The sequence below is a fragment of the Hemicordylus capensis genome, chromosome 9 (assembly GCF_027244095.1).
Source record: "Hemicordylus capensis ecotype Gifberg chromosome 9, rHemCap1.1.pri, whole genome shotgun sequence".
Taxonomy (NCBI): domain Eukaryota; kingdom Metazoa; phylum Chordata; class Lepidosauria; order Squamata; family Cordylidae; genus Hemicordylus; species Hemicordylus capensis.
The window spans coordinates 11352980-11371042 of record NC_069665.1 but is presented as its reverse complement, the minus strand read 5'-3'; the positions used below and the strand labels follow the sequence as shown (position 1 = coordinate 11371042).

At 44.6% G+C, this 18063-nt stretch overlaps 1 protein-coding gene across 1 annotated transcript in view; it reads right to left on the bottom strand.

Annotated features, from left to right (window-relative positions):
- Window positions 1-18063, bottom strand: part of ADAMTS18 (ADAM metallopeptidase with thrombospondin type 1 motif 18) — a 159134-nt gene that overhangs the window by 61983 nt on the left and 79088 nt on the right. Inside the window, exons 11-15 of the mRNA XM_053271592.1 lie at window positions 14088-14183; window positions 12470-12618; window positions 2289-2461; window positions 1131-1261; window positions 503-626 (exon numbers count right to left, since the gene is read on the bottom strand). Coding sequence (XP_053127567.1) covers window positions 503-626; window positions 1131-1261; window positions 2289-2461; window positions 12470-12618; window positions 14088-14183 — 673 coding nt within the window. The remainder of the gene's footprint in view (window positions 1-502; window positions 627-1130; window positions 1262-2288; window positions 2462-12469; window positions 12619-14087; window positions 14184-18063) is intronic.

Below are 18063 nucleotides of genomic sequence, written 5' to 3'. Positions count from 1 at the left end.
AGTTCTGAGAAGGATCCTTAGAGCAATGGAAATGTTAGGCACATTATCCAGGAGTTTTTGTTGTAGTGTGAAGAGAAGTACTCCTTGTGGTGGCATAGACTTTGGAAGTCATCGAGCTATTGCTGTAAGTTCACAACACAGATCTTCAGCATCAATATCTTTGTTTCCATTATACATCAATGATTTTTTCCAAATTCTTGCAGGCCTTAAGTACATCTTCAGTAGATTTTTTTCTGTATGATGTATATATCATACAGGAAGCCAAATAGGGAATTATATTGTTGTAGCTGTTGGAATATCTCTTCAACAGATTGTATGGTCATGTCTAAGACATTATAGTAGAAACCTACTTTGAATTGTTAGTGTTGAAAACGATGAACTGTTTTTTTCTTCATATTTCTACTCATGATTCTGGTTTCCCCACCTGGTTCTATAGCAACTGCTTCCCTGGTTATACTGTCATGAGAAACAAAAGAGTTCCATGAGGAACAGCATTTCTTACCATTGGTTTTGTGCTGTGTCACGTCATGGCCTGAAAAGAACTTGCATGTGGAGTTGTCCCCTTTGCAGACTCCACAAGCGTCCAAAACAGCTTTGGATCCAAGCCGACGATCGCACCCTACTTGCTGCAACAAAGAAAGCATGAGCGACCAACTAAAAGGGACACATACTTAACAGCTTTTCAACACAGTCAGTTTCCCATTGATGTTTCTCATAAACATGACCATACTGTATTCTCCTGAATCCCAGACTAGGTTTTGTCCAAGTTCTTTGATGTTAGAAATCAGGGGGCTGTCTTAAATTCAGAATCTTCTTCCTTTTGAGTAAAAACAGGTATAACCTAAATATAACCTGTATTTTTAAGGGGTTCATCTTAAATTCAGAGTCGTCTTCTATTCAGGTAAATACGATATGAAGTTGTCTTATGAGGTTAGTTTATCAGTCTATATACAGCAATACTGTCAACAGCTCTTGGAGGTTTCAGATAAGGGTTTGTACCAGTTCTGACCCCTGAGCGCCTTTTAACTGGAGGTGCCAGTGATTGAAGCTGGGACCTTCTGAATACAAAGCTTGTGCTCTGCCGTTGAGCTATGACATTGCAATGGAGAGAAATTTCAGCAGAAACTTACTTCACAAACCCCATCAATGCACACATCATCTCTAAACAGGGAGCAAGGCGTTCCGTCTCTCACTCTGTTGGACATGGCAAAGAAAAAGTCAAAATCTTCCGCTCTGCAGTAGAGTTTGCAGCGATCTTCCTCTGAAAAGACATAAATTCTTTATGGAATTTATGGAGTGGGGGGGAATACTGTTAATCTTCCAACCTGGGAATTGCTGGCTCCACAAAAGAGATATTAGGGGTGTGCACAAAACCAGTTTGCCGGTTTGATTCAAGTCTGGAATGGACTTGAACTGGATTGGGCATGTTCAGTTTTGTGCACACACACCCATTTTAGATCAAATTCAAGCCTGTCTGGGGTTTGATATGTAAAAAAAAAATTAAACTAACTGTTCCAGGGGGGTCTCTGGACCCCCTGTCCAGAAAAGGGAGCGGGGTCTCTGAAGTTTCCCCCTCCCCCTGCCAGGTTCCCCTTGTCATTTCTGGGCCAGTTTGGCCTGTTTTCAGGCCTTTCCGGCCCTCTCATAGCGCGTGGTGGCCATTTTGAAGGCCGTGGCACACGTGCATGGGCTATTTGCATGTCCAGGTCACAACCCTCAAGCCAGCCCGGTTCGATGGCAAACCTAGGAGATTAGATGTTTTGGATGGTCATACTATTTCTGAGGAACTTACAGATAGGAACATAGGAAGCTGCTATATGCTGAGCTCAGTATTGTCTACATGGACTGGAAGTGGCTTCTTCAAGATTTCAGGTAGCAGTCTCTCTCAGCCCTATCTGGAGATGCCAGGGAGGGAACTTAGAACCTTCTCCATGCAAGCATGCAGATGCTCTTCTCAGAGTGGCTCCAAGGGAAATATCTCTCAGTGTTCACAGGCAGTAACCCATTCAAATGCAAACCAAGGTGGATCCTGCTTAGCAAATGGGGACAATTCATGCTTGCTACCACAAGACTAGCTCTCCCGGCATTTCAAGGTATGCCAGATATGATCCTGGCATTCCAAAAAAGCATACCACTAAATGTATATGGAAATATGCTTCTTCAAATCACCCTTCTCCATAACTACGTCGACAGATGTCAATCAGAGGCAGGGCATCATTGCTTTAAATAATGAATTATACAAAACAGAGAAGATCGGCCTGAGTTCAGGCCAATGGTCACCGGCTTACCTTCCACTTTCATATATGGTTTCCATTTGTAGTACCATCCACGGAAAGGCTTGCTGTTGTATTCGGCACACTGCTGGGCACGGAAATCCGGGCTGTTAGATGCACACGCCTGAACATTGCAAAGCTGGTAAATGCGACTCGAGCCCTGACAGAACTTGCCACCATACTGAGGCCTGGGAAGAAAAGAGGACCTTTTGCAAGACCAAACACTGAATAGATAATCACCTGTAGATGCATTCTCATTGTCAGGGCATAGCCAGGTTGGAGTGGGACCTGGGACCAGTGTTCTCTCTAATTGTTTCCATCTGTGTGCGGAATGTGTTTTGTTCTGGGTGGGAGTATCAAGGCAGTGTGTGCTCACATGCATTCAGAATGGGGCCTTCTTGAGTCAAGCTGAGTGGGATCTAAAATTAACTGAGCAGATATTAAAAAAAACTTGTGAGCGCAGGCATGTGTGCATGCCTAAGAGGGAACACTGGTCACAGCCCTTTCTGCTTCTGAGGGGGAAAGGTGCCTAAAACTTTTACCATGATCAGGCACAGGCATAGTCAACAAATAACTGCAACAATCTGATGTGGGTCCATATTTGTGTCTTTTAACTGATGTCTCTATATCTTTGGACCAATTCCCTGCCCCAAAGGGAAAAGGCTCACAATCAGTGGTCCCTCTAATTTTTCACATCTCTGTGCAGAACATGTTTTGTTCTGGGTGGCAGTATCAAGGCAGTGTGTGCACATGTGCATTCAGAGTGGGGCCCTCCTGATTCACCCGGAGTGGGATCTGAAACTAACTGAGCGGACATTAAAAAACGTGCCGGGTACTTCCGGTCTGACGAGTCAACGGGGCAGCAGGGAGGTACGCTTGCCACCCCGCCAGACTCTTTTAAAATGCAGCGCTGGTGGGGGGAAAGCAGTGGGAGGGGTAAAAGCACCCTTCCCTTCCAGGTATCCACCCACCCCTACCTTCAAACCGCCCCTTGCCAGTTTATATTAATGGTTAAATAAATATATATTTATGTTTATCTGTGTGTTTATTTAATTTTAACTTATATTTTTATGTATTTATATTTCTTTTATATTCCCTCAGCAGCACAGAAGCAGCATTAACCAGATTTCCCTGCCTTTTTCATAGGAAGCTGCATTTTGCAGAGTTAGACGGTTGGTCCAGCTAGCTCAGCATTGTCTACACCAGGCCTGCTCAACTTCGGCCCTCCTGCAGATGTTGGCCTACAACTCCCATAATCCCTGGCTATTGGCTACAGTGGCTGGGAATTATGGGAGTTGTAGTCCAAAAACAGCTGGGGGCCCTAAGTTGAGCAGGCCTGGTCTACACAGATTGGCAGTGGATCCCCATAATTTTAGGCAGGAGTCTCTCCCTGCCCTACCTGGAGAAGCTAGGGACTGGACCTGGGACCTTCTGCATGCAAAGCAGATGCTCTACAAGCATCTGTAAACTGCCCAGCCATTTGTATATGGGGCAGTATAGAAATGTGTCAAATACATAATTAATAAATACATTCATCCTGAGTCTCATAGGTCAGCTCCAGCCAATAGGACTTACAACACTTCCACAAAAGTCACTCAGGCTTGGATTTTAGTGAGTTAGTGGTGGTTTAAATATAAACTCTAAAGTCAGAGTCAACACAGTTGAGATATGGAAGATCTGGTCGTAATTCATTGAGCACTTTTACTTAAAAATAGCTGAGAACGGGGCGGGGGGAGCTCTGGATTCTAGCAAAAGCACTTGCATCCCCCAGCACCATTTCCTCATTCTAAATCTCCCCAAATCTATTTGCCTCCCTGCCCCACTCCATTTAAATCCAGAGCTCCCTATGAATGGCCAACATGATCCACTTGTGGAACTCTCTGCCACAGGATGTGGTGACGGCCAACAACCTGGATGGCTTTAAGAGGGGTTTGGATGACTTCATGTAGGAGAGGTCTATCAATGGCTACTAGTCAGAGGGCTGTGGGCCACCTCCAGCCTCAAGGGTGTGCCTCTGAGTACCAGTTGCAGGGGAGTAATGGCAGGAGAGAGGGCATGCCCTCAACTCCTGCCTGTGGCTTCCAGCAGCATCTGGTGGGCCACTGTGCGAAACAGGATGCTGGACTAGATGGGCCTTGAGCCTGATCCAGCAGGGCTGTTCTTATGTTCTATGTTCTAACATGACGCGCAGCCAAAAGTCGGTGTTTCTCTTCCATGCACAGAAGATCTAGCCCTGGTGGAGTGGCACAAGAATGCAATTGCACAACAACTCAGAAATGTGCATCTGTACATGTGCAATGGAAATTTCATTGTATTCAGTGGAAGCGCCATTATTTTATTTACATTTGCATTTATATTTATATTCCAAGGAGCCCATAGCAGTGTATTACATACTTAAGTTTCTCCTCACAACCACCCTGTGAAGTAGGTTAGGCTGAGAGAGAAGTGACTGGCCCAGAGTCGAACCCAGCAAGAATCATGGCTGAATGGGGATTTGAACTCGGGTCTCCCCGGTCCTAGTTTTTAGTTGTGCAGAACCCCTGGAGGAAGGGAAGTGCTAGTGTTCAGCTGTGATTTATGTCAGTCACTGATTTTTAGGTACATATTAGAACAGTGGGAAAGCCATCTCTCTCCCTGCATCAACCTTAAAATGATCACAGATCGTTTGCATCTCTCTTGCATCTTAATGAACTGCACTGCAGAAATGAATGACTATTATATAGCCAGGAGGCTAGTTCACAGCTGCCAAAAAATAATTTAAATTTACTGGTCATTGTTATATGACTTGTTGGTCACGGATCGACCCACAGCAGGCTCTCCTAGGGCTAATGACATGACACAATTAGTCAGCAAACAAGACAAGTATTCAACAGTCGGCAGGTGATGAATTATGCTCCCGATTTTTGAGCAAACGCCATCATTTCTTACAAGCATATCTCCTAAACACACATGTCATGAAATCAGCCCTGGGCTAATCTACATTGGACTAATCCAAGGACCACTTACAGCTGCATTAAATCATCCTGATACAATTAGAAGAAACCATTTTCACGCTAAGGCACAGTATTTACCCAACAATGATGTCTAAATCCCTATATGCTGAGTAATCAATGGATACTAAGTCCATTACATGCAACTAGCTATCATATCCTAATACGCTATTCAGCTGGATCCATCAGGGAAAGGGCATGCTAACATATGTAGAGTGGAATCCAGGTGCAACATACACAATCAGATGGTTATATTCTCTGCTCATAGTCAACATTCTAATCCTGATATATTTACAAAACAAGCTGGAACCCGTTTCAGTGGCTTTTGCGCCTTTAAAACTGTAATGCTGACTGAAGAGCTGACTTTTCCAAAAGCAAGAATACAGAACAACTTCTGTAAATGGACACAAGAGAAATGATCTATAATTCCATTTCTAACATGGGCAGAAATGCAGCTGGACAAGTGAAATCTTCCTTCAATAAATTGTGCCCTTATGAAGTCACTCAATTTAGATCTCAGTATTTCATTTTTAATTTGTACCCTCTTTTCCTGCCTTTGGCCATTATGGCTGGGAATGATGGGAGGTATAGTCCAACAAGATCTAAGTTCAGGTATCCCTGGGGAGAGCTGAAGTTCCCAACTTTAGGCACTGAGATGTTATTGGACTACATGCTTGGACTATAGGGTGGACTACTACGAGCTGGTTCAGTGGTACGATAACAAACTGAATGGCATGGTTCAGTTTGTGATTGAACCAAACCAAACCCGGTTCGAACGAACCAGTTTGGCAGTGAACAGGAGGTTGCATGAGAGAAGGGGTAAGGTTCTTATGAATGCACCAGGAAAAGGATGAAACATATTGTTGCTTCCTTTCCCGGTACGTTATTGGGAGAGACCAGGCAAGGAAAGGCAGTGATTCTATACATTTCTGCTGCAGGCAGCTAATTTTTTCCAAGAAATCAAATGGTTGCTAAAGGTCAGCCAACCCCCAACCAATACGATTCAATACAGAAAGTATACGATGTGGCATTGTATTGAACGGCTTGCTAATTTGGGAAAGAAATTTTCATTGGAATGGTGAAAAATCTTTCAATAAGCCTTGCATCATCTTGGACCTGATTATCCTGCTGAAGTGATGCACAGCCCTAGTATACACATTATTTAAATGCATACTTCATAGCAGCTGTGTGTGTAGAAAATACATGAAAACACTTGGGGGGGGAATGTCTTGGACGCTGATGAGAGTCTGGAGTCATATTCTTATGAATATGCGAAATATCTCTATAGCGCTTATCAATAAAAGTTCCCAACAGAGGCGCTCTTACTCCTGGACCTTAGGGCCCTGGTCCGTGGCCTCCAAATGACTGGGTGGGGACCATTTAACGGGGGTGGCATCTAAGAGGGCTGGCCGCCAGGAGCCACACGGCAATCAGCCAAAACCGGGATGCGTTCCTTTAGCCCAGTTTTGGCTGGTTGTGAGAATAGCCTCAAGCACTCCTACCCTCCTGTGATGCACCTTTTGACAGCATGCTGACCAGTTTATTATGTCATAAGCTTTTGTGGACAAGAGCCCACTTCATCAGATACAAGTAATCCACAAATGCTTATTCTACAACACCTGTTTTTATAGTACCACAAATCTCTTTACTGTTTTGCTGCAGCAGACTAACGCAGCCATCCCTCTGGAATTTGCACTCCTGAGTATACCCGTTCAGAAGTCAGTTCACTGAAATCATGCTTCTTCAGGGTATTTCTTCAAGCCGTAATTAGGACCGGGCTGTTTGAGGTCCAAGTTTTTTTTGCATAATGTCAGCTGCCCGTAGGATTCAAATCTTGCACATCCCTCCAGTATTAGACTAATGACTGCTCTATTTTGTATATTCCATTTTAATTTACAGGTCTCATTATCACTCATCAAGCAACAGCATCCAACAAATAAAGTAAGTAGTACATATGTTGAAACCATTTTATTGCTTTGATTTTTTTCCCTTTAAGGCACATGTACATCTAAAATTGCATTCTAATATTCTAGCGAACAGTGTGCTATTATGAAGCAGGTAAGACTCAATCCCACAGATATGAGTTAGTATGAGCTTACGTCTCCTGGGCACTCTTCTTTACAGCCAAGCTATTAAATTATGTAATCTACTTCTTTCTCGGGAAAATATCTAGATTGTAAAATGCTGTGTTGTATGAAAACCAGATCCATGAATGTATGCTGCAGCAGCTTACAAACATAATGATTTTTGCAAATCTGCATAGCTAGCCCTGTTGTACTGTAGATGACCTCCAAAGGTGTTTGGTGTGGTAAGGACATACCTAATGCTAAGATATTCAGAATACCATAACCAATCTCCTTACACATAGAAAGCATTCCACTTATATTGTACACTCTTTACCAGGCCAAAAGTTGAATCAGTTGACATTAGTGTAATAAGAAAGTTGGGTTCAGACAGCACATGTTCCCTCTAAATGGATGTTGACTTTTGCAGTAATGGGCCGCATTCACATATAAAGAAGGACCAGAGTTGCAGGGAGCTGCAGTTTCCTTATGTTAGGCAGAACACATGCAACTCTGGTTCTGTCCCTTGCACAACCCAGGGTTGCTCTCTGGAGACTCCAATTTGAACCCTTGGTTTGTAGTGAGGTTCACTGCTCAAAACCAAGCATCCATGGAGCCTCCGTTCTGTCTGAATGCAGAACTGGAAGCTATATTCAACCAGACTGGAGCTGAGGAAGGAAGCTCCTCTCTCCCTCTCTCCCTCCCTCCCTCCGATTGGCTGTGCGGACTGTCCTTCAAGCAAGAAGGAAGCCAACGCAGCCAATTCCTCCTCCTCTTTGCAGTCACACTGACTGCAGAGAAGATGCTCTCGCTGTTGGCCAAATGCGGGCAGACGAGCAGGGGGTAGGGGAAACAGAACCGCAGGTCCATTGGACCTGAAGTTCCATGTGACATGTGAATGCAGCTATCATTTGATAGGAATCAAGCAGAGTACATCCAGTATGCAAAGGACTCCAGAGTCAACACATAGGCTGGGTTCACATGCAGCGGAGAACAGGCACTTCGGCCATGCCACTGGAGCCCCAAGCATGTGTATGAGTCCTATTTCTGGTCTTTGGAAGGATATGTGAAGATGGGGCATGTCATACAAACCCACCAGTCTCAACATATTGAGACAGAGAGCTGGTCTTGCGGTAGCAAGCATGACTTGTCCCCTTAAGCTAAGCAGGGTCTGCCATGGTTGCATATGAAAGGGAGACTAGAAGGGAGACCAGTTGCAGGGGAGTAACAGCAGATGTGATGGCACACCCTCAACTCCTGTCTGTGGCTTCCAGTGGCATCTAGTGGGCCACTGTGCAAAACAGGATGCTGGATTAGATGGGCCTTGGGCCTGATCCAGCAGGGCTGTTCTTATGTAAGTGTGAGCACTTTAAGATATTCCCCTTAGAGGATGGAGCCGCTCTGGGAAGAGCATCTAGGTTTCAAGTTCCCTCACTGGCAGCATCTCCAAGATAGAGCTGAGAGAGATTCCTGCCTGCAACCTTGGAGAAGCCGCTGCCAGTCTGTGAAGACAATACTGAGCTAGCATAGACCAATGGTCTGACTCAGTATATGGCAGCTTCCTATGTTCCTATGTACTCTGCGTCTTAAGTTTTAAATTGAGGGAGAGATGTCATGTTCCATTTCACAGGTTGGGTAGAATATGCTGAGACTGCTGGTTTCATACCACATGACCAATCTTGGCATATTCTTCCAAAGACTGGAAGTAGGGCTTGCACACATACTCGGGGCTTCAGCAACTAGGGATGTGCATGGACTTGTTCGGCGTTCTATTCTTAGAACACCGAACAGGTTCAGAACCCCACGTTCGAACTGGTTCGAACTCATGGGCTGGGGTGGCTTTAAGGATGGGGGATGGTGCACTTACCTCCCGCTGCCACGCTTCATCCTCTGGGGCTCTGCAGATAAATAATCCCATGGGGTGGCACCCACGTAAGGCACTTCCAGTCATGGAAGCAACAGGGCGGCAGGGAGTTACGTTGCCATCCTGTGCAACTATTTATCTGCTGAGTGCCGGAGGGGTAAGTGTGTGGGGGTAAGTGCATCCTCCCCCATCCTTAAAGGCACCCCCACTCCACCATTGGCTTGATGGGAGCTGGTTCCATGCATATTCCTACCAGCAAGTTGGCCAAACCCCCAGTTTACCACTACGTGGGAATCTGGCTATATTGGACAAGCTTCAATAACCAACAAGATCATGGCATCCATTGGTAATCCAAAATTCAAGACACATCAGATTCTCTGACCTACAGAACTTAATACGAATACAAAGGATATTTATATACTGGTTTTCAAAAAAGAAAGAAAGCCACCAAAGTGATTGCTTCCACACAATCACTTCTACCCAGGTTTTCCTCTTACCTTGCTTCCACAAAACCAAAAATTGGGAGCACAAACAGCTCCCAAACCCAAGTAGAACACAGTTTTTGATTGTGTGAATGACCTCCTTTAGTTCCATTGATACATTTTCCAACCATTTATGTTTTGTCTTATTTTAAACTGTGAATATTTTGAATTATAGTATTACACCAGATCTATTTGTGGCTTACTTTTCATTATATGGTTATTATATAGTTTGGTGGGGATCCTACTGGGCTTCAGAAATCAAAGACAGAAAGACATAACCGTCTTCGGAGCAAAGAGGCATCTTTCAAAAGTGGTGATTCTCTTTATTCGGCAGGGGGAGAGCAACTGGCCCTATCCAACCCCAGCACAGCATCCCTCCAATGGCTGTTAGTGGCTATCTTATGTTTCTTTTTTAGGTTGTGAGCCCTTTGGGGACAGGGGACCATCTTTATTTATTTATAACTATGGGACATGTGTGGTAGATTGCTTCCACACAATCACTTCTACCCAGGTTTTCCATTTACCTTGCTTCCACACAACTTAAAATTGGGAGCACACACAGCTCCCAAACCCAGGCAGAACACAGTTATGATTGTGTGAATGACCTCAGTATGTAACATTGCAGGGCTGGTAAAGTCCTTGGTGCAGAGAGTGATGTGATGCACAACACGTAAGTCCATACATCCACAACGGTGACCTGGTGGCCTCTATTTCGCTGTAAGTTTTTTCAAGTGGAAAATGGCCTTCACAATATACTCCTCCACATGTGTCAGGGTCCAATTATGTTAGCAACCACCTCTACTATATCTGGATAATTCACTTTTTTAAAAAAACAGATTCTTGTAAGGTACAATGTTCCCCCATACACAAAACAGTCTGACAGTTCATGGGGAACGTGCTGTTGATTATATCTGTATATAATCAACACATGGCGCAAGCAAGTGGGGTTATCCCTGCCATCTCTGTGTCCAAACCTAACACACGGAGCTCATTCTCACAATTAGAGAATGAGCCGGGTCTTACGATCAGTGAGACCCAGTTCTTGAGAGTGAGCAAGGAGGGAGCCCCGGGTGGCCGGATCAGCCGCCCACACAATTGCCGGCTCTGTGATGGAGCCAGTGGGGGCTGGGGAACTCGGGGGCCGCGCAGCCCCCGGAAGGTCCAGTATGCCCTGCGCAAGTGCGCTAGCCAGGAGGCAGCTTTTCGCCTCCCCTCTGGGGTCTACTCAAGAGTAGCCGTGGCACAGAGCCATGCCGTGGCTACTCGTGATTGGAAAAAGCCTGGGTTTGCGGAGCACTCGCTTCGCAAACCCGGGCTTTGGGGAGGGCTACAAAAGCGGGCTAGCCGCTTGTAAGCCACTGGGCTCGCCTGCGAGCCCGGTGGTTTACACAATCAGCAAAAATCGGGTTAGGTTCTCCTAGCCCGATTTTTGCTGATCATGAGAATAGCCCCAATGAGTTCTAAAGGAGCAAGGAGAGGAAGCCATGAAATGCTTACCTCCCACACACCTGAGCACTTTCCATTCCTTGGGTTGGCGAATCACCCACCCAGACAAGCAACAGCTGCTGCTAGTACCTCCAAGCGTCAGGGTGCTGGCCCAATAACGCACAGCACCTGTGCACAGTGCATTATGAGGATCCCCCTCCTTTCTAGCCATGCCTGTTCACGGCAGCAGTTGACAGACAATCCAAAAAATCTGCTTGCTCTCTTAACCTCCTGTTCAAGGGAGGCTTCATAGGTGGGTTTCCTGCTGTGGTACTGCCAGGATTGGGCCCAATCTCAGCGGTACACACATGCGCAAAACTGGGCTGGGCTTCCTTAGCCAGGTTTTGGATGCATGTGTGTATAGCCTCATTGATTGGCTTTATCCCATTGATCAGAGTATTGCAAAATGCAAGGAGGAAGGCACTTGTATAGCCTCTGTGCATGGAGGTGCTGCACACACTGAGTCAATCAATGCATGCAGGCTGGGGGTGGGATCTGACCCTGTAAGCCTTCTGGCTAGAAAACCACCAGCAATCCATATGTAAGTTACTGTAAATACTTTGTGTGTAGGCTATATTGAGTATTTTGAAAGAAGAGTACAATACCTAGAAAATAAATGAATGAACCCAAAATTAGAACCATCTGGACATGCCTTAATCCTGAGAGGGCTTAAAATCAGATTCTTTCAGTTCTAGCTGAATTATCACTTGCAAAAGCTAATTACATCAGACAGAGAGGGATCAACCAACCTCAGGCACCACCAGCTCAGAACCCCCCGACTCAAAGCCATCTATGGCAATGCAATGCACAATAATCCTCCACAAACACAGTTGAGAAAACATCAGAAATTGCATTTAGCTCTGAAGGAAGCGTGTCAAAACATGCAGATCAGTTGGGAAGCTACCATTAACAAAGCCATTCTTCAGAATTTGCTGATGAAAAACTGTGGGTCACTTTTTTATCCCTGAGGGCCAAAACACATAACCATTGCTCCAGAGTTGATATTTAGCAAGATATCTAAGGCATCCTGAAAAGAACCCCTGATAGCCAAAATCCAATGTGTGGACTCCCATTCCCAAATGTTGGAACTTAATGCCAACTCTATTAAAATTCATTCATTAGCATCTTTAGTTCAGTTTGGGGGTCACTGCCTAGAAAGAATCTTCTAGAAAACTCTAGTCACCAAACAGGGGAAACTCAGATGCTTTGCAAACATATTAAAATTGGCCCATGCAAAAATCGACTCTGTCCCCTATGTTGTTAGGATAACAAAGAATGATAAAAAGAATACCTTTTCATATCAATGTCTTACTTTGGATTGTTGCAGTGTCGCTCTTGGTACATAACTCCACCTCCACAGGTCCGAGAACACTCAGACCATTCAGACCACAAGGACCACTGGCCATTGACAGGTTTGGGACCATGGTCTCCATATCGAACACACTGACCTCTTCGACACCACTGTGGGGAAAAGTGTGGGAAACCAACACTTAGCGCTTGCCAAGATGGCTGGGAAAAGACAAAAAGAACCAGATGGCAGCCATTATGCACCATGTGAGCAGAAGGGAAGTCACACAGGGCAGATGGTAAGACAAATAAATCATAAATATTATGGAAATAATTTATTTGGGGAGGGAAGAAATGGTGGAACCGGATTAAGTAATAGAGATTTTAGTTGTGTTTTCCTATTCCTTTGGCCCGCTTTGTTTGGCCTAGTTTATCCTGTCTTGGTTTCCGGGTGCGGGGGGCATGAGATGAGAAGAAACAAAGTGAAGTAAAACCACTGGAATTTGCTAACTGAGCAAACAGGCACTTTTAAAAAGTGGTGATTCTCATCTTTTAGCAGGGGGAGAGCAACTGGCCTTCCAGTGGCTGTTGCTGGTGTCTATCTCATGTTTCTTTTTTAGATTGTGAGCCCTTTGGGGACAGGGAGCCATTTTTTACATTTATTTAGGTTTATGTAAACCACTTTGGGAATGTTTGTTGGAAAGCGATATATAAATATCCGTCGTATTTGTATTATGCCTGTTTTCTACCGGCATTTTCCACATAAGCTGTTGGTGTGTGTGAATCAGTATCTGTGTCTCTGAATACCTTACGCACATTAACTATGGGAAATGCCGTCTGGTTTCTGTGTAAAGTGCAAAGCAAAGCAACTCAGCAAAGCAACTCTTGCAAAGCAACTCATGTGCCAGCACAGAAGAATGGAATGTGGGTCTTTCCTTTCTAAACACACTAGTATGGCCAAAAAGCAGTATAGTTGCTTTCTGAGTAGTGTTGAGAGTCCCTTTGGGACCATAAGGCTGGATACAATTCTTTTTAAAGTAAATGTGATAGGGGCAGCTGATTCTTTCCTGACCCTTGCCATTCAAGCAATGAAATGTGCACAAAGCCACAGTTCATCACTTCAGGATGCAAGGTGACATGTACAAAACAGCCCACCACAGTTCACAACAAACTATATTTCCTCATTCTGTCCTTTTTTGAGGAATCGGGGCGGGGGAAAGCTAGTTCTATGATACAGTAGAGTGAAATCAAGCTTGTCTCTGGTGAAGAATTGGGGTGTCCCCCCTCCTCACCTCTGCTGTACCCAGCAGCAGCAGCAGCACACAGCTGGTGGTGGCACCCCTCTAGCCAGAACAACTCTAAGGGTGGCAACACCATCACAACTCTATGGGAGTAAATCCCACTTCCTCTTCCTGCCTCCTCTTTTTTTTTTTTTTTTTGGTTCCTCTTCTTTCTCTTTTTTTAACTGAATATGGAAGGGGATGAAGGAGGAAATGTGGCAGCTGTGTCATTCATGTGTGCCTGATGATGCTGTTTTTTAGAAGAGAACAAACATTCAGATGTGTGGTTTCCCCTGCTGTAGTTTGAGCACCATGTGAATCTGCTGAGCCAATGCTTAACAGCTAACAAACCAAGGAACCTACCATGCTTATCCCACAGGGTGTCCCTTCTGCAGCTGGCATAAACTTTGTCTCACACCGATGGCCTACTTTATGGCACCAGAGTGATTTGCATATATCCTGAAATATTTTTAAAGCTTCCATTAGTTTGATTCCTACATGTCTAAAACAATCCAATATTTTGCATTCCTCACATATTAATATTTAAAAGAACAAGACCAATGAAGAAGAGAGAGGTCTGAGCTTGATAGTTTGGGCAGTGAAGATTACTTCTCTACCATCTCAATGTTTTCTTTGTTGAGTGACAACAGGGCTGGTGTTAGGAGTCAGCACTCCCACTCTCATAACACTGGAAGCAGGGGTCATCCCATGAAAATGATGGCCAGGAAACTTAGGACCAACAAAAGGAAGTACTTTTCCACACAGCACGTAATTAATCGATGGAATTCTCTGCTATGGGATGTGGCCATGGCCACCATCCAAAGGCTCTGGGGCAGTGCACAAGTTTAAAAGACATTTTAAAAACACCATTTACCTGTAAAACACACTGCTTAAAACAATATAAAAACAATTTTAAAACAATTCAGAATCATTTAAAACAAATTAAGATACTTAAAAACAAGGTAAAAACTTTGGAAGGCCAGGCCAAACAAGCAAGTGTTTAGGGCTCTCTTAGAGGCAACAATGAGCCTAAATTACAGATATCTGCCAGGAGTGCATTCCATAGGTCAGGAATAACTACAGAGAAAGCCCAGCTCCAAGTCACCACCAGACATACCAGTGGTAATTGGAGACTGACCTCTCCAGATGACCTCAATGTGCAATGGGGTTCATACAGAAGAAGGCATTCTCTAAGGTAGCCTAGACCCAAACAAGTCTTTAAGGCTTTCAGGCAGGGCTTGTTCCATTCACCTTGTTGATACCTTGTGTTGCCACCTGCAAGGCTCAGTCAGTGTCCCAAGACTCCTTCCATGCCAATCCCTCATCCTGGAATGGCCCCTTATCACTGGCCAGTCCTCCCTTATATAGCTCCTGAGAGCTGGGGAGAGTCTCACGAGATCTTGCCTTGAGATCTCATGAGAGCTGCTCCCGATCCTGCAAAGCTACACTGTCTGTTGATGGCGAGGAAACATCTCCCTGCCAAAGCCAGCATGAAAACGTCCAGGTGAGCTTATTGATGTCTACTTCTTTCCCCCAGCTAATAGGATCTTCCCCATAAAACCCAGCAAGGGGAAGCCCTGACATGAAGCTTGCCATGTTTACCCATGGCAACTGGCTCCACCTTGGGGATTTCTCTACAGCAAGTTGCCTCTAAATGCTAGTCACAGAGGAGCAGGAGAGAGGGCATGCCCTCACCTCTTGCCTGTGGGCTTCTCAGAGGCATCTGGTGGGCCACTGTGGGAAACAGGATACTGGATTAGATCCAGCGGGACCTGATCCTGCAGAACTGTTCTTATATACCACTGGGTAGCTGGAAAGGACCTAGGGATCCCTGAAAGTAGGGCTGCTAACTCTGACTGAAGCTGCTTCTGGAAGTTTTTACCAATATTTCCCCAAACATTTTTCACATCATCAAGCCATTCCAATCTTCAGGACTGCTTTCAATAGACACCTGGAGATTGAAGCCGATTCCTGGAGATTCTAGGCCAGTCCTAGGGGTTGGCAACTCTATTAGAAGGTTCCACTAGACCCTAAGGTCTAAGGGCCCTAAGACCACCTTTGTGCCCATATCCTTAATGTAGAGGTGGTGGGCAACTCTCTTGGAGCCAACCTGGGAAGGAGAGGGCCCATGGACGGCAGCTTGCCAAGAGTCCTAGAAACCTGAACTCAGGACAGAGTGAAAACATTTATAGCCCATCTTTTCCACAGAAAGTCCAAGGCTGCTAATAAGACCAATTTAAAGGATATGTTGGCTGATATGCCACACTGTGGAAGGTGTCTAAACCAGGCCTGAACCTATTGCATGAGAGTGTTCTTGTGCAGACAGGTAAAATTGTGAAATCATGCTTGGGCAATGCTACAGCTATTTCCAGTAAGCATTTGGTACGCAGTGTGGAACACTAAGAAGGGAACTCAGTAATTTGGACTGTACCACCCCTAGAGAATGAAAATTTGAGTTCATACACATTTGGAACTGTTTCCAATGTATTTAACAGAATGCCTTCTGCATTATAAACCCCACTGCCTATTAAGATCATCAAAGGAGGTTCATCTAAGGGTGCCGCCAGTTCATCTGGTAGCATCCTGGACATGAGCCTTCTCTATAGTTGCCCCAGGGCTGTGGAACGCACTTCCTGTTGAAATAAGAGCTGCTCTGTCCCTGATGGCTTTTAGGGAACTGTTGAAGATGCACCTGTTCAGGCAGGCTTTTAGTTGGATTTTTAAAAAAATTGTTTCCAATTGAATTGTGTATGTTTTAAATGTTTGTTTGTAAATCTTGGAGGTCATTCACACAATCAAAAGCTGTGTTCTACCCAGGTTTGAGAGCTGTGTATGCTCTCAATTTTTGGTTGTGTGGAAGCATAGTAGAAGGAAAGCCTGGGTAGAAGTGATTGTGTGGAAGAAAGGTTGGAGGAAAAGCTACCCAGGTTTTCCTCCTACCTTGCTTCCACACATTCACTTCTACTCAGGTATTCCTTCTACCTTCCTTCCACACAACCAAAACCTGGGAGGACACAGAGCTCCCAACCCTGGGTAGAACACAACTTCTGATTGTGTGAATTACCTCATTGGCTCTTTTATATGACTGTGAACCACCTTGACACTTCTGTTATAGGTGGTATAGAAATGTATTAAATAACAAAATAAAACTGGCTGCATATGAATGGGTCCTACAAGAGTCATATCTAGAAAGTTTCCTGGGACCTTCTCCGGAGTTAATAGGTCTTCAGTTCATGTCTCATTGTTGCGATGACCATGTTCAATATCACACATTTCTACAGTGACAGATCACCACATTTCAAATCAATCATGATCAAATACCCTCTTCCTCCTCCCTCTTTAACAATGTCATCATCCAACTGGTTTCCCAGGCAAAGATCTTCAAATTGATATTTTACTCCACGCTGTTTTTTCCTACAACAGTTCAAGCTGCTAGTGCAGCTTATCCCCACCCATCTTATCTATCACAGCTGCCAAAACTCTGTGCACACTCTTGTTGCATCTTGCCTCAAATATAAAACCTTCCTTTATCACACTGCCATCTCCTCTATTCTGTCGAGTAAATGCACAAAACTCTATGGCTTGCTCCCCCACTCGGTCATATCCTGTCCTCTTCAATTTCTCCCATGGATTTCTTCATATTCATATTTCACTTTTCCCTACAATCACCTTGCTTCTCCTGCCTGTTGGCTCTAATCTCTTGCCACAAAAATTGTGCATGTTTCATTCTGGCTGCATTCATGCAAGCACAAGGATCCTGGTTTAAAAGTTAACTAGGATTACAGAGGCCAGAGAAGCTGATTGTGTGAACACAGAATTTCAGGGCAGTCCTGGTCAAACTGCTTCAGTTAAACAACAACATGCCTTTATTAGTCTACACACCATAATACAATCACCAACTAATACAATAACAAAAAAAAATACAATTAGTGACATAAGAGAGTCACCTCAGCCCCTTACAATTTATATTATTGATTCAGCTATTACTAGAAGAAGACATTTGTCTTCTTCTAGTACTGACAGCAACAAGGTATTTGGCCGTACTTATTGTTACTTCTTTATCATATCCGGCAAGATAAGCAGCATAAAAACCTCTGTACTTCCCCTGAAGTGGAGTCAACAAGGGATTCACAAATTTACTTCTATCATCATAATACACACAGAGGCTATTCCCACGATCGCCCAAAAGTGTGCTAAGGGAGCCCAGCCTGCTTTTGGGCAACCGTGTGCTGCAACGGGAGCTAGCCTCATTAAATCCCCCTCCCCTTAAACAAGGTTAATGGAGCGATTGCTCCGTTAACCTTGTTTTTTGCTCGTGTATTGCCATGACATGCCCCTG